Raw genomic sequence first — 27185 nt, 5'->3', positions numbered from 1 at the left:
TTGGAAAAAAAAGCTAGAATACATTTTAAAATCCAAAATACATATTTAAATCAGAAATACTTGTTCAGATCTCTTGCTGTGTTCGTATTGTCTTCATGCAGACAATTCTCCTGTTAGTCTGAGGTCATTTTGCTAAGTGTGGGAATTTGTTTGTATCTTAAATCCCTAATTGTTCGAAATTTCTCTAACCTATTATGAATTTCTCCAACATATTTTCCCCCCTACTGTCCTTTAGCCCAAGACTAGGCTACTATATAGATGTATCGAAGTAAATATCCCTAAATCCGGAAGGGTGATTTGCCCTCTGGGATCCTTTCTTCTTTACTCTGACTGCTGTCACTGATGTTGTATGTTTTGTGGACTTATCTACTTGTGTAGACCCACATTTGAGTAGGTTTACAATTACCACTAATGTAAAATGGTACAATTCCTTGTAGGATTAATATTCCCAGGGAGCCTCGCCAGCCTGATAACCAACCATCTAGACTAAATGGTTGAGGCTGCTTAAGTTTCTCCATTCCTTTTTTTTTGATGTGGGCAACCAGTTTGGTTATGTTTTCTGTATTATCTAGAATGTATGTGCAGTTACTGCATGTGTTCCACCCCTGACTGCCAAGACCTAATCCAATGCCATTAATTGTTGAAGTGCCACAGTGCGCATGGCAATCATCTCAATATTGACCTTAGTAAAGGCAGTGGCTGCATCATTGGGTATATGGTCCCAAATCAAACGTATAAGCTTAGTTTCTCATATCACCCTCCCAACCTCTAAGGGAAACTGTTCTGTCTCTATAATAACTCGTCGATGTCTTGCAAAGGGAGGGAGTTTTGTATACGTATAGGATTACATTCCAAGGTAACACGATCCCTTCCATCTGACAGGGAGCCAAGGGTATGCCCTATCCCCACAAATCCAGTATGTACATTTGAGAGTTGGGTAAGTGTTGCCTCCCTTAAAACAATGAGATGTTGCAAGATTAGTCATTACTGGGAAGACTCAGGCATAGCTGGCTCGTTTGATCTATTGTGTAGCGACATTCACTTATGCCTAAGTTTCTCCTGGAGCTTTCCATATTCTTAGCACAATATATCCCTTTTGGTTTTGGTGTTTGTTTTAAAACTAGCTAGCTGGGAACTTTTTAGGTTATAGATACGTGTGTATCTTTTCAAATAGCCTAACTGTCCTGCACAAGGCTCACTGCTGTGAAATTCCTGCCCTATCTCTATGCTAGAGAATCCTGGTATTCAGTGTCCAGGAAATTTGGAATTCTGGGCTGTTTGGTCAGCTGTTATTAACTCTGACCAGAGGTAATGGTTGTAAAGGTATTTCCACCCTTTACTGTCCCTCTCTGCACCGACCCTGCATGGATGGAGATATGTGAGCGAATCCAACACTTTGATTGGACAATTTAGCATATGTATGTGCCAGTTAATAGTAAGTATTAACACTTATTTCCTGAGGGGAACATTGAATGAACTTAGATGGTGATCCTATCTGAGCCAGAATCTGTATAGCCAATATTAAAAATACATAACAGTTCCTACAGCCTTCTCTTTCCTTTTTTTTAAAATATCCCAGCCATTGGTCAAGCAAGTGAAACTTACAGATTTGCATAGCAACCACTTTACACTTTATTACATGCTATTTACTTGCTATCTGTCTTGGGTGTTGTCTGTTGATTCTTGCTTGTTATTGTTATTGATTCAGAATCCTTGGAGCACCGGTGAGTTTCTGTAAATATATAGAAAGTGCCTTTTGGCTTTATTAGTATCTTATCTCCTGAATTGTTTCTACTCCTGTTTTCTGATACACTCCTGATTTTCTTGTACCATGATCTGGCCTAATCTAGTAACTTATGCAGATCCAAATAATTCCTATTATCATTATGATAGCTATAAAAGCCATAATAAGCCTTGTTCTATAGGATCATTCATCCACTGGGGCAATTTTATTGTTACTGGATTGCTCATTAGGATATGGTTTCAGCTGTGTTCAGTGCCACCATCGCAGACTGTATTTTTCATTAACTGGGGCACATGTTTGTCCTGTGACAACCACTTCATATGGTCCCTCCCATCAAACCCCTAACTCTTTCTTGTCTGTCACAAGTTTCACCATTACCTTATCTCCTGGTATGGGTAACTTAGGGGTGCTCTCCTCTGCCATTTTCAACTAGTCTGTGAATGATGTTTGAGAGAATATAGGTGGTCTACTAAATCCCTTATACATTGAAGTACTGCTCCTTGGCTGATTTCAAGTTCTCCTCTGCTGTTGTTGCCTCCTCTGGGAGCTGCATTGCTCTTCCTGTCATTAATTCAAAAGGGGTTAATCCTGTTCCTTGAGAAGGAGTAGCTCTCTGTTGCTGCAATATTGCAGGCAAAGCCTGTACCCAATTGTTTCCTTCGTCTAAAATAGTTTTAGTTAAACTATTTTTCAATGTTCAGTTCAATCGTTCTACCATTCCTGAACTCCAGATGTGGTATAGTATATGAAACATTTGTCTTATCCCTAACATCTGATAAACTTCCCTTAACACACTTCCTGTAAAGTGAATTCTCCAGTCAGTCTTTAAGTGAAGAGGCATTCCTCACCTTGGTATTATTTCATTTGCCATTATCAAAGCCATAGTTCTGGCTGTGGCATCTTTACACGGAAATGCTTCTACCCAACGGGTAAACTTACCTCTAGTTATTAAACAGTACGTTTCCCCTTTCACAGGGGGCAATGGTCCTGTAAAATCCATTTGTAAGTTTTCCCAAGGTCCTTTGGGTTGTGGCTGATTGCCCATTTCAATCTTGGAGGGTTGACCTGGTTCCACTGTATGCATTGTTGGCAGAATTTGGCTATGTCCCTTCCCATACCTTTCCACCACCAACAACCTCGAAGTAATTTGGTCATGTTATCTCTTCTTGTACGTGCTAGTCCATGGTATGCTTTTAACAAAGTTTGCTGTACTGCTTCTGGGGCTATTACTTTTCCTTCCCTTCTCCATGCTCCATCATGGCCTTTCTGTCCTCCGTAATTCTCCCATCTCTGTTTCTTGCTGCGTCATGCCTGTTCTCATATCTGTTTCACATCAATGTCTGCTATACCTAACTTGCAATGCATCTACCCCTGGACTTTGTATCCATTCCCAATCCCTTTTTGTAGCTTAATCTGCCCAGCTGTTACCTCTCTGTGCTTGGCTTTCAGCTCTCCTAAGGGCTTGCACTTTTATTACAACTGCCTTTAGAGGGCTGAGGGCAACTTGGATTAAATCTTTGATTAAATTCTTAGGTTGTATGTATCCTTCACTAGAGGTCACAAAACCACATCTACTCTGGGCTGTCACGTACCACACAAAGTGCATATTTGCTGTCAGTATAAACATGAACTTGTTTCCCTTTGCCCCAGTCGTAAAGCTTTGGTTAGAGCTAACAACTCTGCTACTGGTGCTAAATTGTTCCTGGGGATTGGTTATGCTGCAATTACTGCTTCTTCATCTACCACTGCCCACGCAGTGCAGGGTTCTCGCTCCACCTACATAGGTTAATTACCCCTTCTCCTACAAGTTGTTCTTCTGCTAAACTCTCACTTGTTCCTTCAATCACTTTTGCAACACATTCATGCTTTGTTCCTTGCACTTCGCTTCCCATTTTGAATGTCTTCCATCAGAAACCCCTTTCAATCTCCCAGCTTCCAGGAACTGGTCTTTTGTGTGAGGTCTATGGGAGATTATTTTTCCCCTTCAGAGAGGCTCTGAAACACTTTGCTGCTCACGAGGTGCACGCTAGTGCTCTTACACATCGATGCATACCGTTGGAGACCGAATTTATTTGGGCGGAGTAGTACCCCACTGGTCTTAAGCTATCCCCACACTGTTGGGTTACTAAAGCGGCTTGTATTCCATGAAATAGCTTAGTGAGATCTGGTAATCCTAATGTGGGAGCCTTTGCCATAGCTTGCTTTAAATCAGAAAAGGCCTGCACTTAATTCTCTCTCCACCAATCTGCCTTTATAAACTGATGCAGGCACAAGTTTTGGTGCAATGTAAAATCAAATTACATTGATTTTATAGTTAAAGTTTAATTTTCCCTGCAGCCTTTCAAGTGGAACGTAATGCCATTTTGAGATTGCTGCAGCTCATAAATTTTCACTTCCCACTTCCAGCTTCTTAAAGTGACTGAACTCAATATCTTTTTAAATTTCTGTATTTTCTTAAAAGACAACCATGGCCATTGACTGCTCTCAAGATTGAGGATTTTCAAGAACTTATTCTGCTATATACTTTAATCCAATCTCATTCCAACTAAATTTAATATCTGCATCTCAGATGCAAATGAAAGCTTTCAATCATTCATTTCACAGCAGTCTCAACTTCCACACTGGATGTTGTCTGCCCGTGCCTCTACAAGAATACTGATGGAGTTCCAGACCACACAAACACACTGAAATACAGAAACTTGCTCAAACTTTCAAATTTTCCCATTCAATTCCGTAAGACAAGCTGCTTTTCTGTGTTTTTCTTGAGTCCCTCTCTAGAGACATGAGACCTCTATGTTGGGACCTTCTGCCACGCTTCTGGGCCTGGTCCCCATCCCTTGATGCCTCCCTGGTGTGTGGCTTCTAGTTCTATTGCTGGAAGTGTTCCAGGAGTCCGTCCCTGGTCCCCCGCATTAAGTGTATCAAAGACTTAACGTCTTTGTCCTCCGTGTAGCGTTTCGCTGTACTGTGCAGGAGAGTTGCAGGAGTCATGTTCCGCCCAATCCCCAACCCCGCGTGTGCAGAGACGTGCCCTGCGACCAGATTCTTGTCACTCGGCCCTGCTTGCACAACGCCAAAGTTGTGGGGTTTCTCAGAAACTAGGTATCACCAAAAACTTCAGCCAATACAAAGACTCTCAAAGTCAATGGCCAAATAAAGGTACGTCTTTAAATGGGACAATGTTCAAAGAGAGAGATTAGCATTGGGCATTCCAACGCGCCTCTAAAGAGAAGAGCCTGAGCATTCCACTGTGAAGTTACAGTGCATTATTCAGATCAATTATACATTCCTCAAGTTTTACTTTTCCTGCCTTTCCGGTAGTTATGAACCAGTCAACATTAGTACAAGTCAATCACATAGCAGTTGTCATATATCTTAGTCAATTACATTCTACCCTCTGACATCATGGGATTTCATTGGTCCGTAGAGTCCAGATGCTGGTTTGCCCTGTTGCTTAGCAACCTCAGACACAAAGGTCAAAGTTACTGTTTCCACCACCTCCCATTTACGCAATGGCTGAACAAGCCGGCTGAAGTTCTTGTATCTAAGGAGTGCTGTCTTATCAGGACATCTTGGAATAGCCCTATTCATACAATGGCTTTGGGCATCATATTCATTTGCAACTTTTTCTGATAAAACTATATGCATTCTGTGGTTTCATTGTTCCAAAGAATGTGGTTCATCTCACTAAGTTTTCATACCAGTATGCCTCAGAGTAGCCTGCCTTTGGCTGAAGTATAAAATTACTTCAAAAAAAATACAGCTAAAATACATTTTAAAATCCAAAATACATACTTAAATCAGAAATACTTGTTCAAATCTTTTATTTGTTTAAATCTCTGACCATATTCATACTGTCTTCACGTAGACAGTTCTCCTGTGAGTCTGATCTGAGGTAATTTTACTCTACTAATAATTTATTAGTGTCTTAAATCTCTAATTGTTTGAATTTTCTCTAACCTATTACGAATTTCTTCGTCAGTGCTGAAAGGCGTAACCTGATTCCAAGATAGATTATTGGACGCTGACAGCAAAGCTGTTTCTTGACATATATCTGACTTTGTTGCATAAGATAAACAATGTGGAAGTTTTAAATTACAAACTTTGTTCTTGTACATTTTTTTTAATGTGTTGAAAAGCAGAAAATGCTGGGTGTGTGCATATTTGGAATGAACTGCATTCATAACATTAACATGTCATCAGGATGTTAATGCTGCCATTTTATCTGTTAAGGAAATGGTGGAAGCAGCTGGAGAGGATGAGCGTGAATTGGCAGCAGAGATGGCAGCTGCCTTCTTGAACGAGAATTTACCTGAATCCATTTTTGGATCCCCTAAGGCAGGGAGTGGGCAATGGGCATCTGTTGTTCGAGTAATGAACCCTATCCAGGGCAACGTGTATGATCAGATCCAATTGGAACAGAATGAAGCTGCATTCAGGTATAATAATGGAAACAATGACTTACTCGTAATATGATTGGACTAATAATCCAGTGGCCAGGGCTAATGCTGTGGGTATGTAGCCCATCTTGACATCTGGTAAATTTAAATTCAATTTAAAAAAATCTGGAATTGAATGTTAGCCTCTGTAATGGTGACCATGAAACTATTGTTGATTGAAGTAAAATCTGCTCGGACCGCTGATGCTCTTTAGGGAAGGAAATCTGCCATACTTACCTGCCATTGGCAATGTGGCTGACACTTAATTGTTCTCAACAGATACGCAACAAATGTTTTCCTTCCCAGCAATTCCCACGTTCCATGAAGAACAAAAAAAAGGTTTTGCCACAACAACCTTATAGATAAAATACATATGCTTTAGGTTATGTGACCAGACTTCATCCAGATATATGTCTTATCTACCTGTACACACTTAATCAGAATTCTTTATTCCAACCATGAACATGGCTTGCTGGCTTGGTATTCATCTATAGCACTTGTTTGTGCATCTATACTTAATGATGTCAGCTGTGATCTGTGTGAAAATCCAGCAAGTCATAAAATAAGCCTTGGCCTCCTTGACTATTAGTAGCTCAAAAGTTTATTATTACTGACATGGGTATCTGTTTAACCATTCTGTGCCTCTTTGACACAGTTAGCTGCTGGGAAGAGAATGTCTTTGATTACTAGAAACACATTTTCACAAAAAGATGTTTGAAGATTTTGGCTGTAATAATAGATTGTGGCTCATGTGTTTTACTAATTATTTCTTGTACTTGTGCACAACATGAATCATTCATGCATTGGGCATTTGTTGAAGTTAGGTTGTAGTAATGTGGATGTATTGTGTTTCCAGTATTGCTGTTTGTAAGTTTGGCAATGGTGGCGATGATTGGTATGTGCTGGTAGGAGTTGGCAAGGATCTGATCCTCAATCCTCGTTCAGTTGGAGGTGGATATATTTACACCTACAAGCTAATCAACAGTGGAGAAAAGCTGGAATTTGTGCACAAGGTGAGACATTGGTACCAATTGGAGGTAAGAGGTTTTGGATTGTAGCTTTGTTGTGACCTGAATGTCCTGTGTGCTTAGTGACCCCATCGCAGTTCAAAAAGCAGCCTGTGTAATTTTTGTGGAGGTTCTCCAGTTTTCTTCCCTATGCTCCTGTTCACCCGGTAACACGCTTCAGTGGTCATTCTTAATGTGTGAGCCTAATGTATATAACAAGAGTTTCACAGCTCTGCCTCACCTGCATACTATGCATGTGCATCTTCAGCTACTGACCAGTGATGAGGAGCAGAAATCCAGGCTGATTTGTTCCTTTGTTAGACTGCTGAAGTTAGTGGGAGCATCATCCACTGCTGTATACTGCCTAAGATCAATTAACATAACCAGCAGTCAACCAATGTGGGGTTCCATTTAAATCTTATCAGATGATTAATTTGATAGCTACGTCACTGTCATTACACATAGCATAAGAACTAGGAGCAGGATTAGGCGATCTGGCCCCTCGAGCCTACTCCGGCATTCAATAAAGATCATGCCTGATCTTTTCATGGATTCAGCTCCACTTACCTGCCCGCTCACCATAACCCTTAATTACTGTTCAAAAACCTGCCTATCCTTGCCTTAAAAACATTCAATAAGGTAGCCTCAACTGCTTCACTGGGCAAGAATTCCAGATTCACAACCTTTCGGGTGAAGAAGTTCCTCTTTGTTTCTAAATCTGCTCCCCCTTATTTAGAGGCCGTGATCCCTCGTTCTAATTTCACCTGCCAGTGGAAACAATCTCCCTGCTTCTATCTTATCTATTCCTTTCATAATCTTATATGTTTCTATAAGATTTCCTTGCATTCTTTTGAATTTCCAATGTGTATGGTCGCAGTCTACTCAGTCTCTCCTCATAAGCCAACCTTCGCAACTGCGGAATCAACATAGTGAATCTCCTCTGCACCCCCTGCAGTGTCAGGACACCAAAACCGCTATTACAGGTGTGGCCTCACCAGCACCTTATGCAGCTGCAACATAACCTCCCTGTTTTTTAAGCTTCATCCCTCTCGTAATGAAAGACAAAATTCCATTTGCCGCCTTATTTATCTGCTGTACCTGCAAACTAACTTATTGCAATTCATATGCAAGGAAACCCAGGTCCTTCTGCACAGCAGCATACTGAAATTTGTTACCATTTTAAATAATAGTCTGTTTTGACACTATTCCTACCAAAATGGATGACCTCATGTTTACCAGCATTGTACTGCCCTTGCTCGCTCACTTACTTACACTATCTATACCTCTTTGCAGACTTTCAGCGTCCTCTGCACACTTTGCTCTGCCACTCGTCTTAGTGTCATCCGCGAATTTTGACACACTGCACTTGGCCGCCAACTCCAAATCTATGTAAATTGTAAATAATTAGATCTGCCCTGGTTCCAGTGATACTTTTGCAGTTTAATTTTAAATCCAAGACTATTATTAAATAAAATGAGCAATCTGTGCAGCAGGCAGATAATTTATGGGTGTGGATCTTAGTGGCAAGCCTGGAGAATCAAATCTCTCAAACTTGAGTGGGAAGGGCTGCATTTAAATGCTGAATTTTTGAAGAAATTAAATTCATGAAGCTTAAAATATACTGAGACAAAAATGTCATTAAAATTCTAAATGGCCAGATCGTGAAGTGACCTTCCTAATTAGTTGTCTGGTTTTGATAATTGATGAATATCGTCAATGTATTATACTGGAAAGTTCTTGGTCCAGGGCCATTCCCCTCACATTGTGAACACAGGAAAGCAGAAACAAAAACATACTGCAAGGGTCAGATTTAATAAAAGCTATCCGTCCAAAATTTTGTCTAGTTGAGAAGAGCCAATAGAGGCTACTTACTTCATGTCAGGCAAGGTGACTTAATGATGCTGTCAGACACAGCGTGCGTGTTATGGTCTGAATAAATTGTATCGATTGAAATCGGTGATTCTGACCATAACTTACGCTCTGTACCTTCACTTTGTGAAATAAAGCAAATTAGCAATGTGTGTCTGGTCTTGTACTGGACATTTTCACAACATGTCTGTGGAAAGATTGGAGCGGTGGACTTGGGGCTACAGATGAAAGGTATGATTAGCTGGTTCAGACCACATTCTTAGGTGATATAAAGTTAGAAATTGGACAGTATAGCCACAGCCCTAATTAACAAAACTCACAGGAGTGATGAGCTCAGCTGTGTTGACAGAATATCAAAGACAAAGAGATGAGCCTGTGGCTCAAATACAGGACACCAAAGTCCACAAATTAATTATTGTAGTTCAGCACTGACAACAAACCTAGAGTATCTTTGGCTATGTAAATCTTAATTATAATGCATACCCCAGCCCAAGACAAACATCTGAATTTGGCATTAAAGCAAATTGAGTAATTCAGGGGTCGGTGCTGGGGCCTCAGCTATTTTCCATTTATATAGATGATCTGGAGGAGGGAACCGAGTGTATGGTGTCAAAATTTGCTGATGACACCAAGATTGGTGGAACGGCAAATTGTGCCGTTGTAAATTGCCGTTGCAAATTGTGTGGAGAGTCTGCAGAAGGATCTAGATAGGCTGGGCGAATGGGCCAGGAAATGGCAAATGGAATTTAATGTTGGTAAGTGCGAGGTGGTCCACTTTGGTAGGAATAATGGTAGGAAGGACTATTACTTACATGGCGAAAAACTGCAGCAGGCGACGGTGCAGAGGGACCTCGGGATCCTTGTGCATGAGTCGCAAAAACCCAGCCTGCAGGTGCAGCAGGTGGTCAGGAAGGCTAATGGGATGCTGGCCTTCATAGCGAGGGGGATTGAATATAAAAGTAGGGAGGTCTTGCTGCAGCTGTATAGGGCATTGGTGAGGCCGCAGCTGGAGTACTGTGTGCAGTTTTGGTCGCCGTACTTATGCAAGGATATTTTGGCCTTGGAGGGAGTGCAGAGGAGGTTTACTAGGCTGATACCGGAGTTGAGGGGGTTGAGCTATGAGGAGAGGCTGAATAAACTAGGCTTGTACTCGTTAGAGTTTAGAAGAATGAGGGGAGATCTCATTGAGATGTATAAGATGATGAATGGGATGGATAGGATAGAGGTGGAGAGGTTCTTCCCGCTCAGAAAGCACAGTAAGACTAGGGGGCATAGCCTCAAGATAAAGGGGGGGGGGGGGGGGGGGGCGGTTTAGAACGGAGTTGAGGAGGAACTTCTTTACTCAAAGGGTGGTGAATCTCTGGAATTCTCTGCCCGTTGAGGTGGTGGAGGCTGCCTTGCTAAATATTTTTAAGACGCGGGTTGATGGGTTTTTGATAAGCGAGGGGATTAAGGGTTATGGGAGGAGGGCGGGAATGTAGAACTGAGCCACAACAGATCAGCCATGATCTTATTGAATGGCGGGGCAGGCTCGAAGGGCTAGATGGCCTACTCCTGCTCCTATTTCTTATGTTCTTATAAATTAGATTGTTCTGTTTGTATCTTTATCTCTGATTTCTTTTTTACACCCCATCCCCAACAGACATCCATTGAAGACGTTCCAACAGCCATTGCCCCCTTCCAGGGCCGTGTTCTGGTTGGATTGGGAAAACTTCTGCGCATCTATGACCTGGGGAAGAAGAAACTACTGAGGAAATGTGAAAATAAGGTAGAGCTGTTATTATTTTCTAAAGGTAGTGGGTTTTTGTGATTATGCTTGGAACTGATGGTGACAATCGATGATCCAGGTGGTACAAAAGCGCTAAGTACCATTCTTGCAGTGGTGATGAGAGGGACAGGGCACAGATAAAACACTGAATCATAGGAACGGTAATTGACTCCATATAATACTTGGACAGTATTGGAGGAGACCTTGGACACTGTTGTTACTGCATAACAATAGTGCAAGAGTGGAACAAAAAGAAGGCAACAAAACAGACATGTGGCTTTAAAAAAACACAGTAAAGCACCTATAAATGGACATTCCCAAAAGGCACATTTTCTGAGAGACTGAAAAACTTGTGTGGTAAAATGTGCAAATTCTTGGAGACACCATAGACACTTGCAAATTATGAAGTACAGCCAACCTTTAGTGCCACCAGCCTTTTTTACAGTGTGGAGCATGTTGCAAGTATTGGAAGTTTACACTTGATTTGGAATTACTGGCATTTCCTCTTGCAACCATCTCTGCCTACATGTTCTTATAAGGTTAAATGTATAGATCAATGTAAGTTGGCAGCAGCTTTTGTGAAAGCTGTGGCTTTTATACTCTTCACATAGCACCCATACTGTAAAAGAATCAGATGGACTCAACAGTAACTTTCTCCACAGATTCTGCCAGAGATGTTGAGTTTATCCAGCATTTTCTGGCTTTATTTCAGAAAGCACTAACTCAGATTGAATGGTCTGTCTCAGGGATTGATGCTGTGGACACTGTCATTTAATACCTGATGCCCTTTATTAGCATAACACTGGATTGAGCTTGAGACACAGCATTGAATAAGGAATTTGGGAGGGGGATATTTACAATTGTGAACCTTGATCTTCAGAGTAGAACTCTTCTCCACTTGCACCATAGTTAACTGTGTCTGCAGAATGGGATATGTTGTTGATTACAACTGAGATATGCAAGGTGATTGTTCTTAGCTCCTGAGCACCCAGCTCGAGTGCAACAGTTCTTCACCAAGCTGAACTATAAATGGAGACCTGAGCTCTCTTGAGATTTAAGAAGATGTCTATGCTGCAACATTAAAAGACAGCAGTGTGTATTTTAAAAGACAGCAGTCTGTATTTTAAAAGATAATGATCTAACCTGGAAAATTGTGGCACATGTTTGCCCCAGCTGTTGTCTGCCTAACAGCACTCTGGGTATTCCTCCGGTACATGGACTGTCAAGGGCACTTAGGAATGGGCAATAAATAAATGGGCTTAGGTGGTGATGCCTCCATCCCATGAATTAATTTAAAAAACACTTCCAATGGAATAAAACGGAAATGTATCTGCTTCTCAGCTTGAAATGATTTCAAAAGTAAACATCTGTATATTCAGATTACAAAATTGTAAACCAGAGCCTTGAATGTAGATGACTTGGATATCAGAAGGGCTGCTGTATGCAGGAACCATTTTTGTGTACTCTGGTCTCCCTAAGATGCTAGGCACCAGCATTTCAGTTTCCAGATAGAATTAGAACTTAAACCTCTCCTGCAATGTTTCTCAAATAGATTCTTCTTGTATGTTTTTGGTGCTTCCAATTTTTTTGGTACTTTGGGAAGGGATGCTGATCGAATGCTCAAAACCCCTCATTCGCTCCGTTGGTGTGTTGAAAAAGTGATGGGGGAAAGAGGAGTAGAGACAAAGAAATCGAAAGCCCTTCAAATGCATTTTTGCAAGGTGTGGTTTTATGCTAATGCAGTGCAACCTGCAGGATTGGTGTATAGGGGAAAGAGGGGTGGTGGCAAAATGCTAGGATATTACATTGGGATTACATTAAGGATCTTAAGAAATGAATATCTGTTGTAACTTGCTGTGTTTTACTTTCTTCAGCACATTCCAAACTTCATAGTGGCAATCCACACCATAGGACACAGAGTCATTGTCTCAGATGTTCAGGAAAGCTTCTTCTGGATTCGCTACAAACGAAATGAGAATCAGCTGATTATCTTTGCTGATGACACGTTGCCCCGCTGGATCACCACAGCTTGTCTGTTGGACTATGAAACCATGGCTGGTGCTGATAAATTTGGCAACATTAGTGTGGTAGGTGGTGTACTGGACTTTGCCTATCCCTGCAAACTTCTGCAGCCAGCTGAATACTTAGTGTTTTGGGGCACAGTGTAGTCTGGGTGCACCCTGATGGTGCTGGCATTTGATTTTCCTGACTGAAGATAGAACCACAGCAATGGAATGAACTAGTTACAGACCATTTTTTTAAAAAAATATTCATTCTTGGGATGTGAGCATTGCTGGCAAGGCCCATCCTTAATGAAGGAGTCTGAGACGTTGGCTGTATGATGTGATTTGGTGAGTGTGACTGTGTTGTTGACTAATCTATGAGACAGCTCTCCTAATTTTGACCGACAGCCTGATATGTTCATAAGCATGACGTTTGAGGGTCAAGTGGGTAGGATGAGCCTTAGTTGTTTCTAGTCCCAAGGTTGATCCTGAGTGCTTCATTCAGTTAAGAATCATCCATGTTGCTGTGGATCTGGAGTTGCATGTAGGTCAGATTGAATAAGGACAGCAAATTTCCTTCCCTGAAAGTAATGAGTAAATCAGGTAGGATTTTTGTGACAGCTGTGTCATACCTGGTTGATGTTTGGTATGAGGGTGTCCCAACTTGCAACAGCGGTTTTGGTGCTCTATAGTTTTGCTTACAGGGATGGTGCAAGAAGTCACGTGGAAGACCCAGTGAGAAAGTAACCAATAATTAAAGACTCATTACAATAAAGAAAAGACATATATACATGACCAGGATTACAGTGACCTAACACAGTTATGTATAGGAACTATATGCACCCACACAGTTTATGTAGAAATTAAACCGTTTTTTTGATCCAAAATATATTTAAGGGATCTGAACTTTCAGGACTTCCCTCTTTCCGCACAACATCCACTTCGATAAATCTATAAATAAAGACCAACTTATAGTTACCACGCTGTACACGATTGAGGAGTTACTCGGGGAAACGTCTTTTCTTGGTTCAACAAAGATACTGTTTTTAAACTGCTTCTACAAAGGATTCTGCACTCGCATCTTTTCTACTCAATAGAACAGTTACAGGCAGTCAGATACAACCTGCCTTTCTGCTCACCCGAGTCTTGGCAATTACACTATTTTCCCTTTGTTCTCTCTGTGCTTGCTGTTTGTCCTCTCAGCTTCTAAAAATTAACACATGTATGACACCTTTTGATGGTTTAATTGTCTGACCAAGGTGTTTCCTATTCTGTCTAAAACCTGCTAATCTTATTACTGGGAGATTTGACATCATGTGAAATACGTTTTGAAATGCTGGTGGCTTCTGCCTGTTAATTTTGTTACAGTTTTGGTATTGTTTGTTAGTAGGCACATTTATGACAGCCAGTACTAAGACTAGCTTTATTATTTGGATTTATTAATTATGCAATTTAAATTCCACCAGCTGCAGTGGATTTGAACCCATATCCCTTGAGCGTTAACCTGGGCCTCGAGGCTATTAGTCCAGTGTTACCGTAATCAGAGCTTTCACAAGACTTTCCCAGCAAATGAAAACTGGTGGTTATTGAGGGAATGGGTGTAGATAACGAGCCTTGCCTAGATTTACTTGGTAAGAAGTCTCATAACACCAGGATAAAGTCCAACAGATTTATTTGGTAGCAAAAGCCACTGGCTTTTGGAGCGCTTGCTGTGCCTTCGTCAGGTGAGTGAGATTTCAGTTCACAAACAGAGCATATAAAGACACAAACTCGATTTACAAAATTGTGGTTGGGATGCGAGTCTTTACAGGTAATCAAGTCTTAAAGGTACAGACAGTGAGAGTGGAGAGAGGGTTAAGCACAGGTCAAAGAGATGTGTATTGTCTCCAGTCAGGACAGGGGGATTTTGCAAGCCCTGGGGGTCACAGTGTGACATGAACCCAAGATCCCGATTGAGGCCGTCCTCATGTATGTGGAACTTGACTATCAAATAGTCAGGTTCCTTGGATAGCCAAGTTCCTCACACACAAGGACAGCTTCAACCAGAATCTTGGGTTCATGTCATGCTATCTGTAACCCCCACAACTTGCCTGGGCCTGCAAAATCTCACTAACTGTCCTGGTTGGAGACAATACACATCTCTTTAACCTGTGCTTAACCCTCTCTCCGTTCACATCGTCTGTACCTTTAAGACTTGATTACCTGTAAAGACTTGCATTCCAACCATTATTTTGTAAATTGAGTTTGTGTCTTTATATGCTTGTTTGTGAACTAAAATCCCACTTGCCTGACGAAGGAACAGCAGACGCTCCAAAAGCTAGCGGTTTTTGCTACCAAATAAATCTGTTGGACTTTAACCTGGTGTTGTGAGACTTCTTGCTGTGTTTACTTCAGTCCAATGCTGGCATCTCCACATCATACTTGACCATGAGAAATTGTTTCTAAACAAATTACAGAAAGCATGTCCACTGGCATGGTAGGACCTTTGCTTAACTGTAAAGCACAAATGCTTCCCGATCGGGGCAGAGGTTCCATGTGTCTTCACTATCTTCACATAGAAAATTGCCTCTGACCCGCATAGATTGTTAGATTAATTGGCTGTTCATTGAATACCTACAGTGCAAAAAGACGCCATTTGGCCCGTTGAGCCTTTTCTGACAACAATCCCATCTGGGCCCTTTTCCCATAACTCCACTTATTTATCCTGCTAATCCCCTGACACTTAGGGGCAGTTCAGCATTTTCAACCTAATCTGCACATCTCTGGACTGTGGAAGGAAACAGAAGCACCTGGAGGAAATCTATGCAGAGTTATTTTTATATATAGAAACCCTACATGCAGGAAGAGGCCATCTGGCCATTGAGTCTGCACCGACCACAATCCAACCAGGCCCTATCTCCATATCCCTACACATTTACCTGCTAATCCTTCTAACTGTTGTAAAAAAAATCAGCCTGTTTTAACCCTTATACAGTGGACAAATAACTTTGAGTAGACGTCTTATTAGTACAAACAATATTTATTTAAACCCACACAATCAATAATCACCCACCTGACCAACCATAAGTTATCTTACAGAAAATACTAGAATTCAAGTACAATACAAGACCTTGACTTAACTGTGTGTGACTGACAAATACCCAAACAGATACTGGCCTTTATCTGTGTGCTGGTCTTGGTAGTTGTCTGTGTAATTTGGTCCTTTGCTCTGGTCTGGCATTCTGGCTGTAGTCTCTCTTTCTTCCTTCTTGGGTGTGGTGGCTCTCCTCTTGCTGGCGATGTTCACCATTGTTGTAGCTCGTTCGTGGGATCAGAGAGAGAGAGAGAGAGATTCCTGGTTGTGCAGCATCCTTTATGCCCCGTTTGGTTTCACGCCCTTTTTTTGGCCATTGCCAATCAATCGATCAGGACTTGATCACCCTGATCGATAAGAGTCCAATCAGGTGCTACCACACCGATCTCTGGGTGTGTCCCCGGCGGCCATGCCTGTATGTGTTGTAGGCACATAGGTCACATACCTTCCTCCTAAATAAGGATTCACGGTGCCTTTACGTCTGGCACACAACCCAGTGTGATCAGAAAGTCTCTTTCATCCTGGAGATGGCCCATATCCTGTGTATTCACTCATCAGGGTTGCAGCCTGTTTGTCTCTGTCTTTAAACTGCAGCCTGTCGGTTTAGTTTCTTGCCCGGTTATCCCAGAGTGCTTTACAAAACGCCATTTTAGATGGCCTGTTTGGCTACATAACCTACACATCTCAAGACACTTAGTGGCCATGCTAAAATTTCCAATCAACCTAACATGCACATCCTTGGATTGTGGGAGGAAACCCACGCATAAAAGAGGAGAATGTGCAAACTCCAGTTGTTAAGGAATTGTTTGAGATTTGTGCAGGACAGCTATCTATTCTACACCTCCCTCCAGCATCCCAGATGTATTTGAATTATCATTGGGTGAGTAAATGGGAACTGTTCTGTTGAGTGTTATTACAATGACCAAATCTACGAAATATGTATAAGCTTTACAGTGAACACATTCACTTGGAATGCGATTTGCTGGTTTTTAGATAGCTGGTAGAACAAATGTTACAAATGCTTTCTGGTTTTAGCCTCTTCAAAACAAAAGCAGACAATTATTTTATAACTTTGGACAAACATAATGGCAGATGAACATTAATATACAAAATATTTATCCCAATTTAATCACTTAATAGTTGAAGAATGATTAATAGAAAGCAGTTTTGGGTAATTTATATCTGGACTTTTCCTTAATATTGGGTTGTGGAGAAGATTTTTAGTTTTCTGTTTTGATGATCACCTATCATTGCCCCTTTTTAAAAAAGAATCTGGTTGTGCAAGGTAGGTTAAATAACAATGACTAGTCTGTAGTTATGTGGCAGTGTTAATGTATTGAAAGGTCCGATAGTGTTTCAAAGCATTATCAAATAAAATTGGATGCTTAGCTGCATGAGACATAGGGGCAGAGCGGTAGGTTTTGGAGTCCTAAAAGAGAGGGAATTTCCAGGCTGCAAATGATGGAACGATTAAAATTGATATATTAGAGGCTAAAATTGGGAGCGTGTCGATCTGGGCCGATGGCTTTTTTTTTAGAATCAACATTAGTATCCGGAAGAGATACCTGTGTGTTGATAATGTCGATTAGCTAGCCCCTGTTGCTGAATGTTATCACTATTTGTGAGTGACAATCTAAGCAGGAGCGAAACCTTGTCCGCTTGTCTTTTTAAGTTTCATCCCAACTTTTTGAACTTTTATCAGCTGCAGAAGTAATTGAGAGATTCATACAATAGAATCCCTGTAGTGCAGGAGGAAGCCATTTGGTACATTGAGTCTGCACCAACTTTCTGACAGAGCATCTTGCCCACGCCCTATTCCTGTAACCCCATGCATTTACCCCACTAATTCCCCTAACATATACATCTATACATCTTGGGACACTAAGGAAATTTAGCATGGCCAATCAACCTAACCGTTTCATCTTTGGACTGTGGGAAGAAACGAGAGTACCCAGAGGAAACCCAAGCAGACGGAGAATATGCAAAGTCCATACAGTCACCCAAGGCAGGAATTGAACCTGGGTCGCTGGCACTGTGAAGCAGCTGTGCTGCCTAACCTAAAACCTCCTGCTTGGTCTGGAACAGGTACACACAAACTTATAGCAAATAAGCACTGTTTCTGCCTGAAATAACTGGACAGCTTAAGTCGCTGAAACCTGCAACTTGATGAAAATGGCTAATAGATAATTGTTAATTTTAAACCCAGATGTTTTAAGTGGCACAGACTGTTATAAGTGATCAGATCCCCTATTTACATGGTCAGAACTGCTAATATCATTTAAATCTGCTTCTGCCACTGGTTTGCAGTTATGTTGCAATTGACAGATTATTTGCAGTGATTGTTTAGATTAAGTATGCCTGCCAAACAATGAAACAGTCAGAATTCTTGGTCATGTATCTTTTTGAGAGCGGGCTATCGTGTATTAAAAATAAACTTTGGTTGTTGCAGGTGAGATTGCCTCCAAACACAAGTGACGATGTTGACGAGGATCCTACAGGGAACAAAGCATTGTGGGACAGAGGTCTGCTCAATGGAGCTTCCCAGAAGGTAAGGCAGTGTCTTAATGTGCGCAAATGGTTTCTGGTGTTGACCTACAACACAACATTGGTAATATAGGTCAGGATTCTCCCAGATCCAGCTCAGAGTCTGAGACCCTTTTTGCAGCATAGTCATTGACATTTCCATATGATTTGCAGGCCTGGGACGGTATTCTCTCGGCCTGCTAGCGAACACTCCCTCCCAAAGGTTGGGAGGCCAGTGATCATGGTGGTGGTGGTTCGGGGATAACTTGGGGTGCAGTGTGCATGCGCCGATCTCCCCTCTGTGCTGATTCTGGCCTCCCCACAGTCCAGTGTGAATCTGTCTAGGGCAGTCTGATGCACAATGTTAGAGATTTGTTGGGAAGGTGTGGCTTTTGATTAGTAGTAAGAATCTGTATGGATTCATATTTACAGTGAAAGTTATTCAGCCATAATTCTGAGTTGGAGTACCCTGCATTACTCTGCACCATGTAGAAATGCAACGTGAACCACAGTCTAATGGAACATTGTTTCCCACAGCAGATGGATAAAAGGACCAAAGTTTATTTTAACATTCTTTGTCACACTGCACGTTAAGAACGTAAGAACTCGGAGCAGGAGTAGGCCATCCTGCCCCTTGAGCCTGCTCCGCCATTCAATAAAATCATGGCTGATCTCTTTGTGAACTCAGCTCCACTTATCTGCCTGCTCACCATAACCCTTAATTCTTTTACTGTTCAAAAATTTATCTATCCTTGCCTTAAAACACCATGAGGTAGCTTCAACTGCTTCACTGGGCACGGAATTCTATAGATTCACAACCCTTTGTGTGAAGAAGTTCCTCCTCAACTCAGTCATAAATCCGTTCCCCCTTATTTTGAGACCTTGGCCCCTAGTTCTAGTTTCACCTGCTAGTGGAAACAACTTCCCTGTTATCTTACCTATTCCCTTCTTAATCTTATATGGTTCTATAAAATCTCCTCTCGTTTTTCTGTATGCCAAAGAGTATAGTCCGAGTCTACTCAGTCTCTCCTCATAAGCCAACCTTCTCAACTCTGGAATCAATCTAGTGAGCCTCCTCTGCACCCTCTCCAGTGCCAGTATATCCTTTCTCAAGAAGGAGACCGAAACTGTACACAGTATTTCAGTTGTGGTCCATCAGCACCTTGTACAGCTGCAACATAACCTCGCTTGTACATTCTATCCACCTAGTAATGAAGGACAAAATCTCATTTCTGCCTTAACTACCCGCTGCACCTGCAAACCAACCCTTTGTGATTCTTGCACAAGGACACCCAGGTCCCTCTGCACAGCAGCGTGCTGCAATTTTTTACCATTTAAATAATAGTCCATTTTGGTTTTATTTCTACCAAAAAGGGTGACCTCACATTTACCAACATTGTACTCCATCTGCCAGATCCTCGCCCACTTACTTAAACTATCTGTATCCCTTTACAGACTTTATGTCCTCAACACAGTTTGCTGTGCCATTCATCTTAGTGCCATCTGTGAATTTTGACGCAAACTGTTGGTCCCCAACTCCAAATCATCTATGTAAGTCACGAACAATTGCAGTCCCAACACTGCTCCTTGACGCACACCACTTGTCACTGATTGCCAACGAGAAAAACACCCTTTTCCCCCACTCTTTGCGTTCTGTTAATTAACAATCCTCTGTCCATGCTAATATATTACCCGTAACACTGTGCACCTTTATCTTATGCAGCAGTCTTTGGTGTGGCATCTTGTCAAATGCCTTCTGGAAATCCAGATACACCACATCCACAGGCTCCTCGTTGTCCACTGCACATGTAATGTTCTCAAAGAATGTTCCACCAAATTAGTTAAACATAACCCATGCTGTGTCTTACCAATGTGATAATTTATATCTAGATGCCTTATTATTTCTTCCTTGGTGATGGATTCAAGCATTTTCCCTACTACAGAAGTTAAGCTAACCGGCCTATAGCTACATGCCTTTTGTCTACCTTTTTTAAACAGTGGCATCACATTTGCTGTTTTCCAATCTGCGGGAACCATTCCAGAATCCAGCAAATTTTGGTATATTACTACTAGTGCATTTGCTATTTCCCCTGCCATCTCTTTTAGTACCCTGGGATGCATTCCATCGGGACCAGGAGACTTGTCTACCTTTTAGTCCCGTTAGTTGGCCCAACACTACCTCTTTCGTGATTCTAGGTCCTCATCTGCCATAGCTGCCTTGTCATCAATTTTTGGCATGTTATTTGTGTCTTCCACTGTGAAGACCTACACAAAAAACCTGTTCAATGCCTTAGCCATTTTATCATTTCCAGTTATTACAGCCACCTTCTCATCTGCTAAAGAACCAATGTTTACTTTAGCCATTATTTTTTATTTTATATATTCGTAGAAACTTTTGCTATCTTTATATTCTGAACTAGTTTACTGTCATAATCCATCTTTCTTTTCTTCACAGCTTTTTTTTTGTGCCTTCCTGTTGACCTTCAAAGATTTCCCAATCCTCTAATCTTTGCCACTTTGTATGCATCTTCTTTCAATTTGATACCCTCCTTTATTTCCTTAGATATCCATGGCTGATTATCTCTATTTCTACAGTCCTTCCTTATCACTGGTATACACTTTTGCTGAGCACTGTGAAAGATAGCTTTGAAAGTCCTCCACTGTCCCTCAATTGTCCCACCATAAAATTTTTGCTCCCAGTCTACCATAGCCAATGCTTCCGTCATCCCTTTGTAGTATCCTTTGTTTAAGCACAAGACACTGGTGTTGGATTTTACCTTCTCATGCTCCATCTGTATTTTAAATTCAACCATGCTGTGATCATCTCTTTTGGGAGGATCCCTAACTGTAAGATCCTTAATTATTCCTGTCTCGTTACACAGGACCAGATCTACGGTAGCTTGCTCCCTTATAGGTTCCATTACAAACTGTAGAAAGAGGCTGAGATTGGCCTGCTTCTGAATAGCTTTTTGAAGTAAGAAAAACTGAGACGAATGACATGGTGTCAACATCCAGAGGCTAGGCAGGTGACCTCTAAATGGAGATGCACATTGCAGAAAATGTGCTGAAAATAGGTGGAATGGAGATGTGCGACAAAAATCATATATTGTATACCGCTGTAGTAATAAATTATTATAAGGAAGATGCATGCAATGCTGCTATGGAAAATGGTTTGGCCCCTTAGCCCCAGGTCTTGGGCTTGTGCCTCTGACCTTCAGTGTTTGGCTGATGTGGTTTTGTTTTCTTTTTGTCGCCACTTCCCATCTAAGGTGGTAGGTTGATAATGTTGGCATTAGCCTGTTATTTTGGATTCAATAAGACAAATGGCCTCAGCCAACGCACTTCAAAGTTGTACTAACCTGTTTTTCTCATGATGTTCATTCATTGCCTCAAGTTAGTCCTGCCATCACCTGCGACAGGCATAGAACCATTGGATTCACCCAGAGGTCGTACATTCTCGTGGCCCAAATGTGGAACGACAGCATCCATATTTGAGCAGCTAAACATTTTTAAATTTGTGCAATGTAATCCACCAGTATTCTTCATGACACTCCTTCATAGCCTCCTGTCTGGGTTTTTGGTTATGTTTCTCTGCTAGGCTGTCTGAAGACAAGTCAGACAACTTTCCTGTTATAGTATTCAGTGCCTCTGAAAACAACAAAAAATGAGAAGCTGCCAGTTTGTGGAATCAGATGCTAGCCTCATTGTAGGGTAGGTTACTTGTGAGATCAGGGCCTGAGTAAAAGGAGGCAACCTTTGCATAATTGCTATTGTGTTCTTTGTTCAGGCTGAGATCATTGTCAATTATCATGTGGGAGAATCAGTCCTTTCACTGCAGAAGACCACATTAATTCCTGGTGGTTCCGAATCGCTTGTGTACACAACACTGTCTGGAGGCATCGGGATCCTGGTCCCATTCACGTCACATGAGGTGGGTCAAATATTCTTGTTATCGTTGTTAGCTTTCCTTTGGAGTTAGGTTGTTGATGCTGGATCTCAATTTTTTTTTCCCTTGAAGATGAAGACTCTTGCTGGAGTATGCAAAATGGCCTAAATAATCATCATCAACCTATCTGGCCTTTCATCGCATCACCCAATAGCAGATTTTGTTTAATGACGCCAGGAACAACGACGTTGGCAGGTTCTCCCCCTAGTCCCCAAACCCACGTAAAAATTCATGATCAGCGGACTATGGTTCACGGTCACCTGCTGTGCTGAATGAGACCAGCTTACTCAGTTCAAACCTGGCACATACTCGAGCATGTGAGACTTAGTAACTAAAAAAAACCTGAATAAAGCTTGGTGTTTCCATATGTAACCACTTATAAGTTGCACTGTTAGCTAATTTTTTTATTTAGTTTGTTCAGCTACTTTGGATTTCCAGGTTGTTTGATTTCAGTGAATCTTGTGGTTTGACTTACTGAGTGAACTTTTGCTCTGTAGTTTTCCACTCTGCATTGGTGGCCCAAATAACAAACAGCAAGTTTAAATAAATGCAATGGTCCAATTCAGCATGTTGGTAAATCCATTGAGAATGGCTTCCCAATGACTGGGCTTAAGCACAATCTTGTGCCCTGATTGGTGAACTTGGCATGTTGACTCTTGTTTCCTGTTGCGTTTTGAATAGCCATGTCTTCCAAAACCCTGAGTGATGGTAAGCCCCACCTTGATGTTAAGGAAGGACATTTGCTCATGTAGATCTTGTGCTCCATAAGATGCATTTAACTCTTGTTGTTCTGACAATTGATCTGTTTTTTCACAGGATCATGATTTCTTCCAGCACCTTGAGATGCACATGAGATCTGAACATCCTCCGCTCTGTGGCCGTGACCACCTTAGTTTTCGCTGTTATTACTTCCCTGTGAAGGTAGGTGCTCTTTCAGCTGCTCTCACTGCCAGCATTTGCTTTAAGGATTGAATTACTGCACATTAAAAATTGAACTGCTTCATTTTGCACCAACTATCCATATTCACCAGTAAAGATTCTAGATGTTCTAAATTAAGGTAATTGATTAGATGTCTGCTACATATCTTGTAAAGCATCAGATTCAGACCTGTAACTAAGGCAACGTCTAGGCTTTTTTGTCAAGTTGTGTGGATAGCACTATGAAGCAAAGGGACCACAACTAATGCTTTAAATGCATATTCTTATTCATTTACATAGATTTCAAATAGCTGATAACTTGATGGCCTGATTTTGATATCTATGCATCAATGATTGCACAGCCACGGAAAACCAAAATGGGACAAACCAGTGAACAGAAAATAGAAGCACGCACATACATACAACTTAGTTGCCAGCCATTTGTAAGCTACGTTGAGGTCGTGTGTGGCTCACAGGCTGTATCTTGCAAATACCACGAAAAACACATCATAAGTTTGTGATTATAATCTAGAAGTGAACTTTATTGTTGTTCTCCGGAATTCTGCTGGTTATAGAGAAGCCCTGTGGAACCACTAAGTTGGTAGGCTATTTATCTATACAGCTGTCATCACTGAGCTTGAGCTTGGTCTTCACCTGGTGTAGACTTTCCACTTGGGATCACTGGGAGTCCTAGCTGACTTCCCTTCCCGATCCTAGTGTGCATTGTGGCGTTGTGGCCAAATACAGCACTCCTCATACTGCTTCCTTACCTGCTCAGTATGGACTAGGTGATCATATCTGAGGCTGTCCAATCTATGATTTTTGAGTTCATGCAGCTTGGGTTGCTTACCAATAAACCAGCAAAACCCCTTGTTTCCTCATATTCCTTCCTTCTATTTAATACTGATGTTGAATGATCAATTAATGAAATTATTTCATGGAGCTATAAAACTGAAAATTGTATTGAATGAGGTGCAAAATATATTTTTAAAAGTTTAAAAGTCAGCATTTCACCTTTAGAAAAACATTAATGCTCCAAGGAGCCATACTCCCTTGTGTATGTTTTGTCCATTGGGCATTATGTAATTGCTGCAAGTGCTGAGATTTCCAATTGCAGGGAGTGAAAGAACATAAGAACTAGGAGCAGGAGTAGGCCATCTGGCCCCTTGAGCCTACTGCCATTCAATAAGATCATGGCTGATCTTTTTATGGACTCAGCTCCACTTACCCTCCCGCTCACCATAAACCTTAATTGCTTTACAGTTCAAAAATCTATCTATCTTTGCCTTAAAAACATTCAATGAGGTAGCCTCAACTGTTTCACTGGGCAGGGAATTCCAAAGATTCACAACCCTTGGGTGAAGAAGTTCCTCGTCAACTCAGTCCTAAATTTGCTCCCCCTTATTTTGAGGCTATGCCCACTAGTTGTATGTTCACCTGTCAGTGGAAACAATCTCTCTGCTTCTGTCTATTCCTTTCATAATGTTATGTTTCTCGAAGACCCCCTTCCCTCATTCTTCTAAATTCCAGTCAGTATAGACCCAGTCTGCTCACTCTCATATCCTCAAAAGCAGATTTGGGCTAGATATAATCATGGATGGAGAGGATGCAATGTGGCAGATATATTGACACAATTAATAAATAGTTTGTGATGATTACTGTTTCTCTCCTTCCCCTCCCCCACATTTCCCATCCCAATCATACAGATAACGCTAATTGACCACGTGAGAATAAGCACTTTTTGTAATGAAGCTCTTGCTTGGGGGGAATAAGGATCTGTTTTATGTCTGGCTAAGTCTTCCAAGTGTCTAGAGGCTTTTTTGCAGCACAGTTTTAAGTTGGAACAATGTGAAACAGATGTAGGTACTAAGGCCATGGAACTGTGCAGCTGTTCTTGGATCCTTACGTTATCCAGAAAGGAGTGTGAAATGGTGGATAATGGGGTGTGTGGCTTGGGAATAACCTTGTTCTTGATCCAAGTGTCCCTAGTGTAGGGCTACTGGCTCAGATTGGCTGATTAGTTCAAGATTTGCAACAAAACTTCAGCTCATGTTCTTTATTTTATCCCCAAGTCCATGGCCTTAGCTTAAAGAAATAAATAAAAATAGAGCTAGCTTGTACAGCTAATGTGTGTTTGCTTCTCTCCTAGAATGTAATTGATGGTGATTTATGTGAACAGTTCAACTCGATGGATCCAATCAAACAAAAAAGTGTGGCAGAGGAGCTTGACAGAACACCAGCTGAGGTGTCCAAAAAGCTGGAAGATATCCGAACTCGTTATGCATTTTAGGAGCGCGTACACAGCCCCAACCTCCCTGGCCCTCGGTTGGGAATCTAAACCACGTTCACTTTTACTTATACTAATGGCATTGTACTGTGCCAGAAAGTACCTGTAGCAGAGTGTGATTACACTGACACCTCTATCGTGTTCACTCAGTCAAAGCTCTTTTCACTTTTTGAACGGACTGGAACTTTCTCTTGTAAATATAGTTTTGTACATGAAAATGTTTAAAAGTTTTGTTGGGAGGGAGGCTTGGGGCATGCTTAGAATGTTTTTGCAAATGATTTTGAGACTGCTGTGTGAATAGCACCAATTTTTAAAGAAAATACAAACCCTGTTGCTTTTCCAGTTTAGTACGGCAGAATAAAAGTCTTGTTTTAATAAATCTTGTGTTTGCTTTGTCCTGCTTCCAAGCTGCAAGCCAGTTCCTTACTAAACAGATCGTTGGTCAGCAGAATTGCTGAAAAGGCACGTGACATGACTTCTGAGAGGATATAATGTGAGGGAAAAGCTAAGAATGCTGAATGTCAGCCTCTCCTGCATTTGAAGAAATGTGTTTAATCATGTTAAATCATCAAAACCAATTTGGTAAGTTTGGTGTCACCATAATCTCACTGAATAGCAATAAGAGGCAACCCTGGCTGCTTCTCCCACCCCTTTTCTAGCCCACACTAATCTCAAGGCTGACGAGGGCTATTCTGTAAGCTGGGATCAGAAAATGCATTCTGGTTCATATAAGGTGCCTAGGATCATAGCATGTTATATCAGGAACGTATCAATCTCTGGGTGATCGTTTCTAGGGAAGTTGGGACATGTACAAACAGAATGGTATGCACCTGAACTACATTAGGACCAACATCCTTGTGGATAGGTGTTGGGAGAGGTTTCAACTCGTTTGGCAGGGGAGGGAGACAGAAGATTAGTGAAATGGAGACACATCATGCTATAGTAAAGGAAGCAAGTCAGTGAGTTCAGTTATGTTGAGTGTCAAGGGAGTGAGGCAAAGCTGGATGGCCTTAATGTTGGAATGTAATAGATAAGACTAATGAGTTAAGCGTGTGGATTGAGACATGGATTGGAGCCAACATCTTTGTGGCTGGGTTTGCTAGTGCTGTAGAAAGGAGTTCAACTTGTTTGGCAGGGGAGGGGAACACACTCTAGTAAAATAGAGACACACCTTGCTATAGTAAAGGAGGTAAGAGTAAGGCAAAGCAGAATGGTCTTAATACTAGGAATGTAATAGGTAAGGCTGATTAGTTAAGGACGTGGATTGGGGCCAACATCCTTTTGGGTAGGTTTGCTCCTGCTAAAGGGAGAAGTTTCAACCCGTTTGGTGGGGGAGGGGATGCAACACATTAGTAAAATAGCGACACTGCTATAGTAAAGGAAGCAAGTCTGAGTTCAGCTATGTCGAGCAAGGCTGGATGGTCTTTAGTGCTAAGAGTAATAGGTAAGACTAATGAATTAAAGGTGTGAGTTGACACGTGGAACTGTGATATTATTACCTTCTCACAGGCATAATTAAGGGAAGAGCAGGACTGGCAACTCAATTCCAGGGTATACGATCTTTAGGTGAGTCAGGAGCGTGTTTTAAAAAAATTGCACTATTAAGGA

General features: G+C 41.5%; 1 protein-coding gene across 1 annotated transcript in view; it reads left to right on the top strand.

Annotated features, from left to right (window-relative positions):
- Window positions 1-25956, top strand: part of sf3b3 (splicing factor 3b, subunit 3) — a 66095-nt gene extending 40139 nt beyond the window's left edge. The window contains exons 20-27 of the mRNA XM_080187239.1: window positions 5978-6183; window positions 7040-7196; window positions 10702-10827; window positions 12702-12914; window positions 18353-18451; window positions 22214-22357; window positions 23189-23293; window positions 25440-25956. Coding sequence (XP_080043365.1) covers window positions 5978-6183; window positions 7040-7196; window positions 10702-10827; window positions 12702-12914; window positions 18353-18451; window positions 22214-22357; window positions 23189-23293; window positions 25440-25580 — 1191 coding nt within the window. The 3' untranslated portion in view covers window positions 25581-25956. The remainder of the gene's footprint in view (window positions 1-5977; window positions 6184-7039; window positions 7197-10701; window positions 10828-12701; window positions 12915-18352; window positions 18452-22213; window positions 22358-23188; window positions 23294-25439) is intronic.
- The last annotated feature ends 1229 nt before the right edge of the window (window positions 25957-27185 follow it).

The sequence above is a fragment of the Carcharhinus amblyrhynchos genome, chromosome 4 (assembly GCF_965287045.1).
Source record: "Carcharhinus amblyrhynchos chromosome 4, sCarAmb.v2.hapA, whole genome shotgun sequence".
Taxonomy (NCBI): Eukaryota; Metazoa; Chordata; class Chondrichthyes; order Carcharhiniformes; family Carcharhinidae; genus Carcharhinus; species Carcharhinus amblyrhynchos.
Note: the sequence above shows the minus strand (reverse complement) of the source record. Positions and strands in the feature narration are given on the sequence as shown.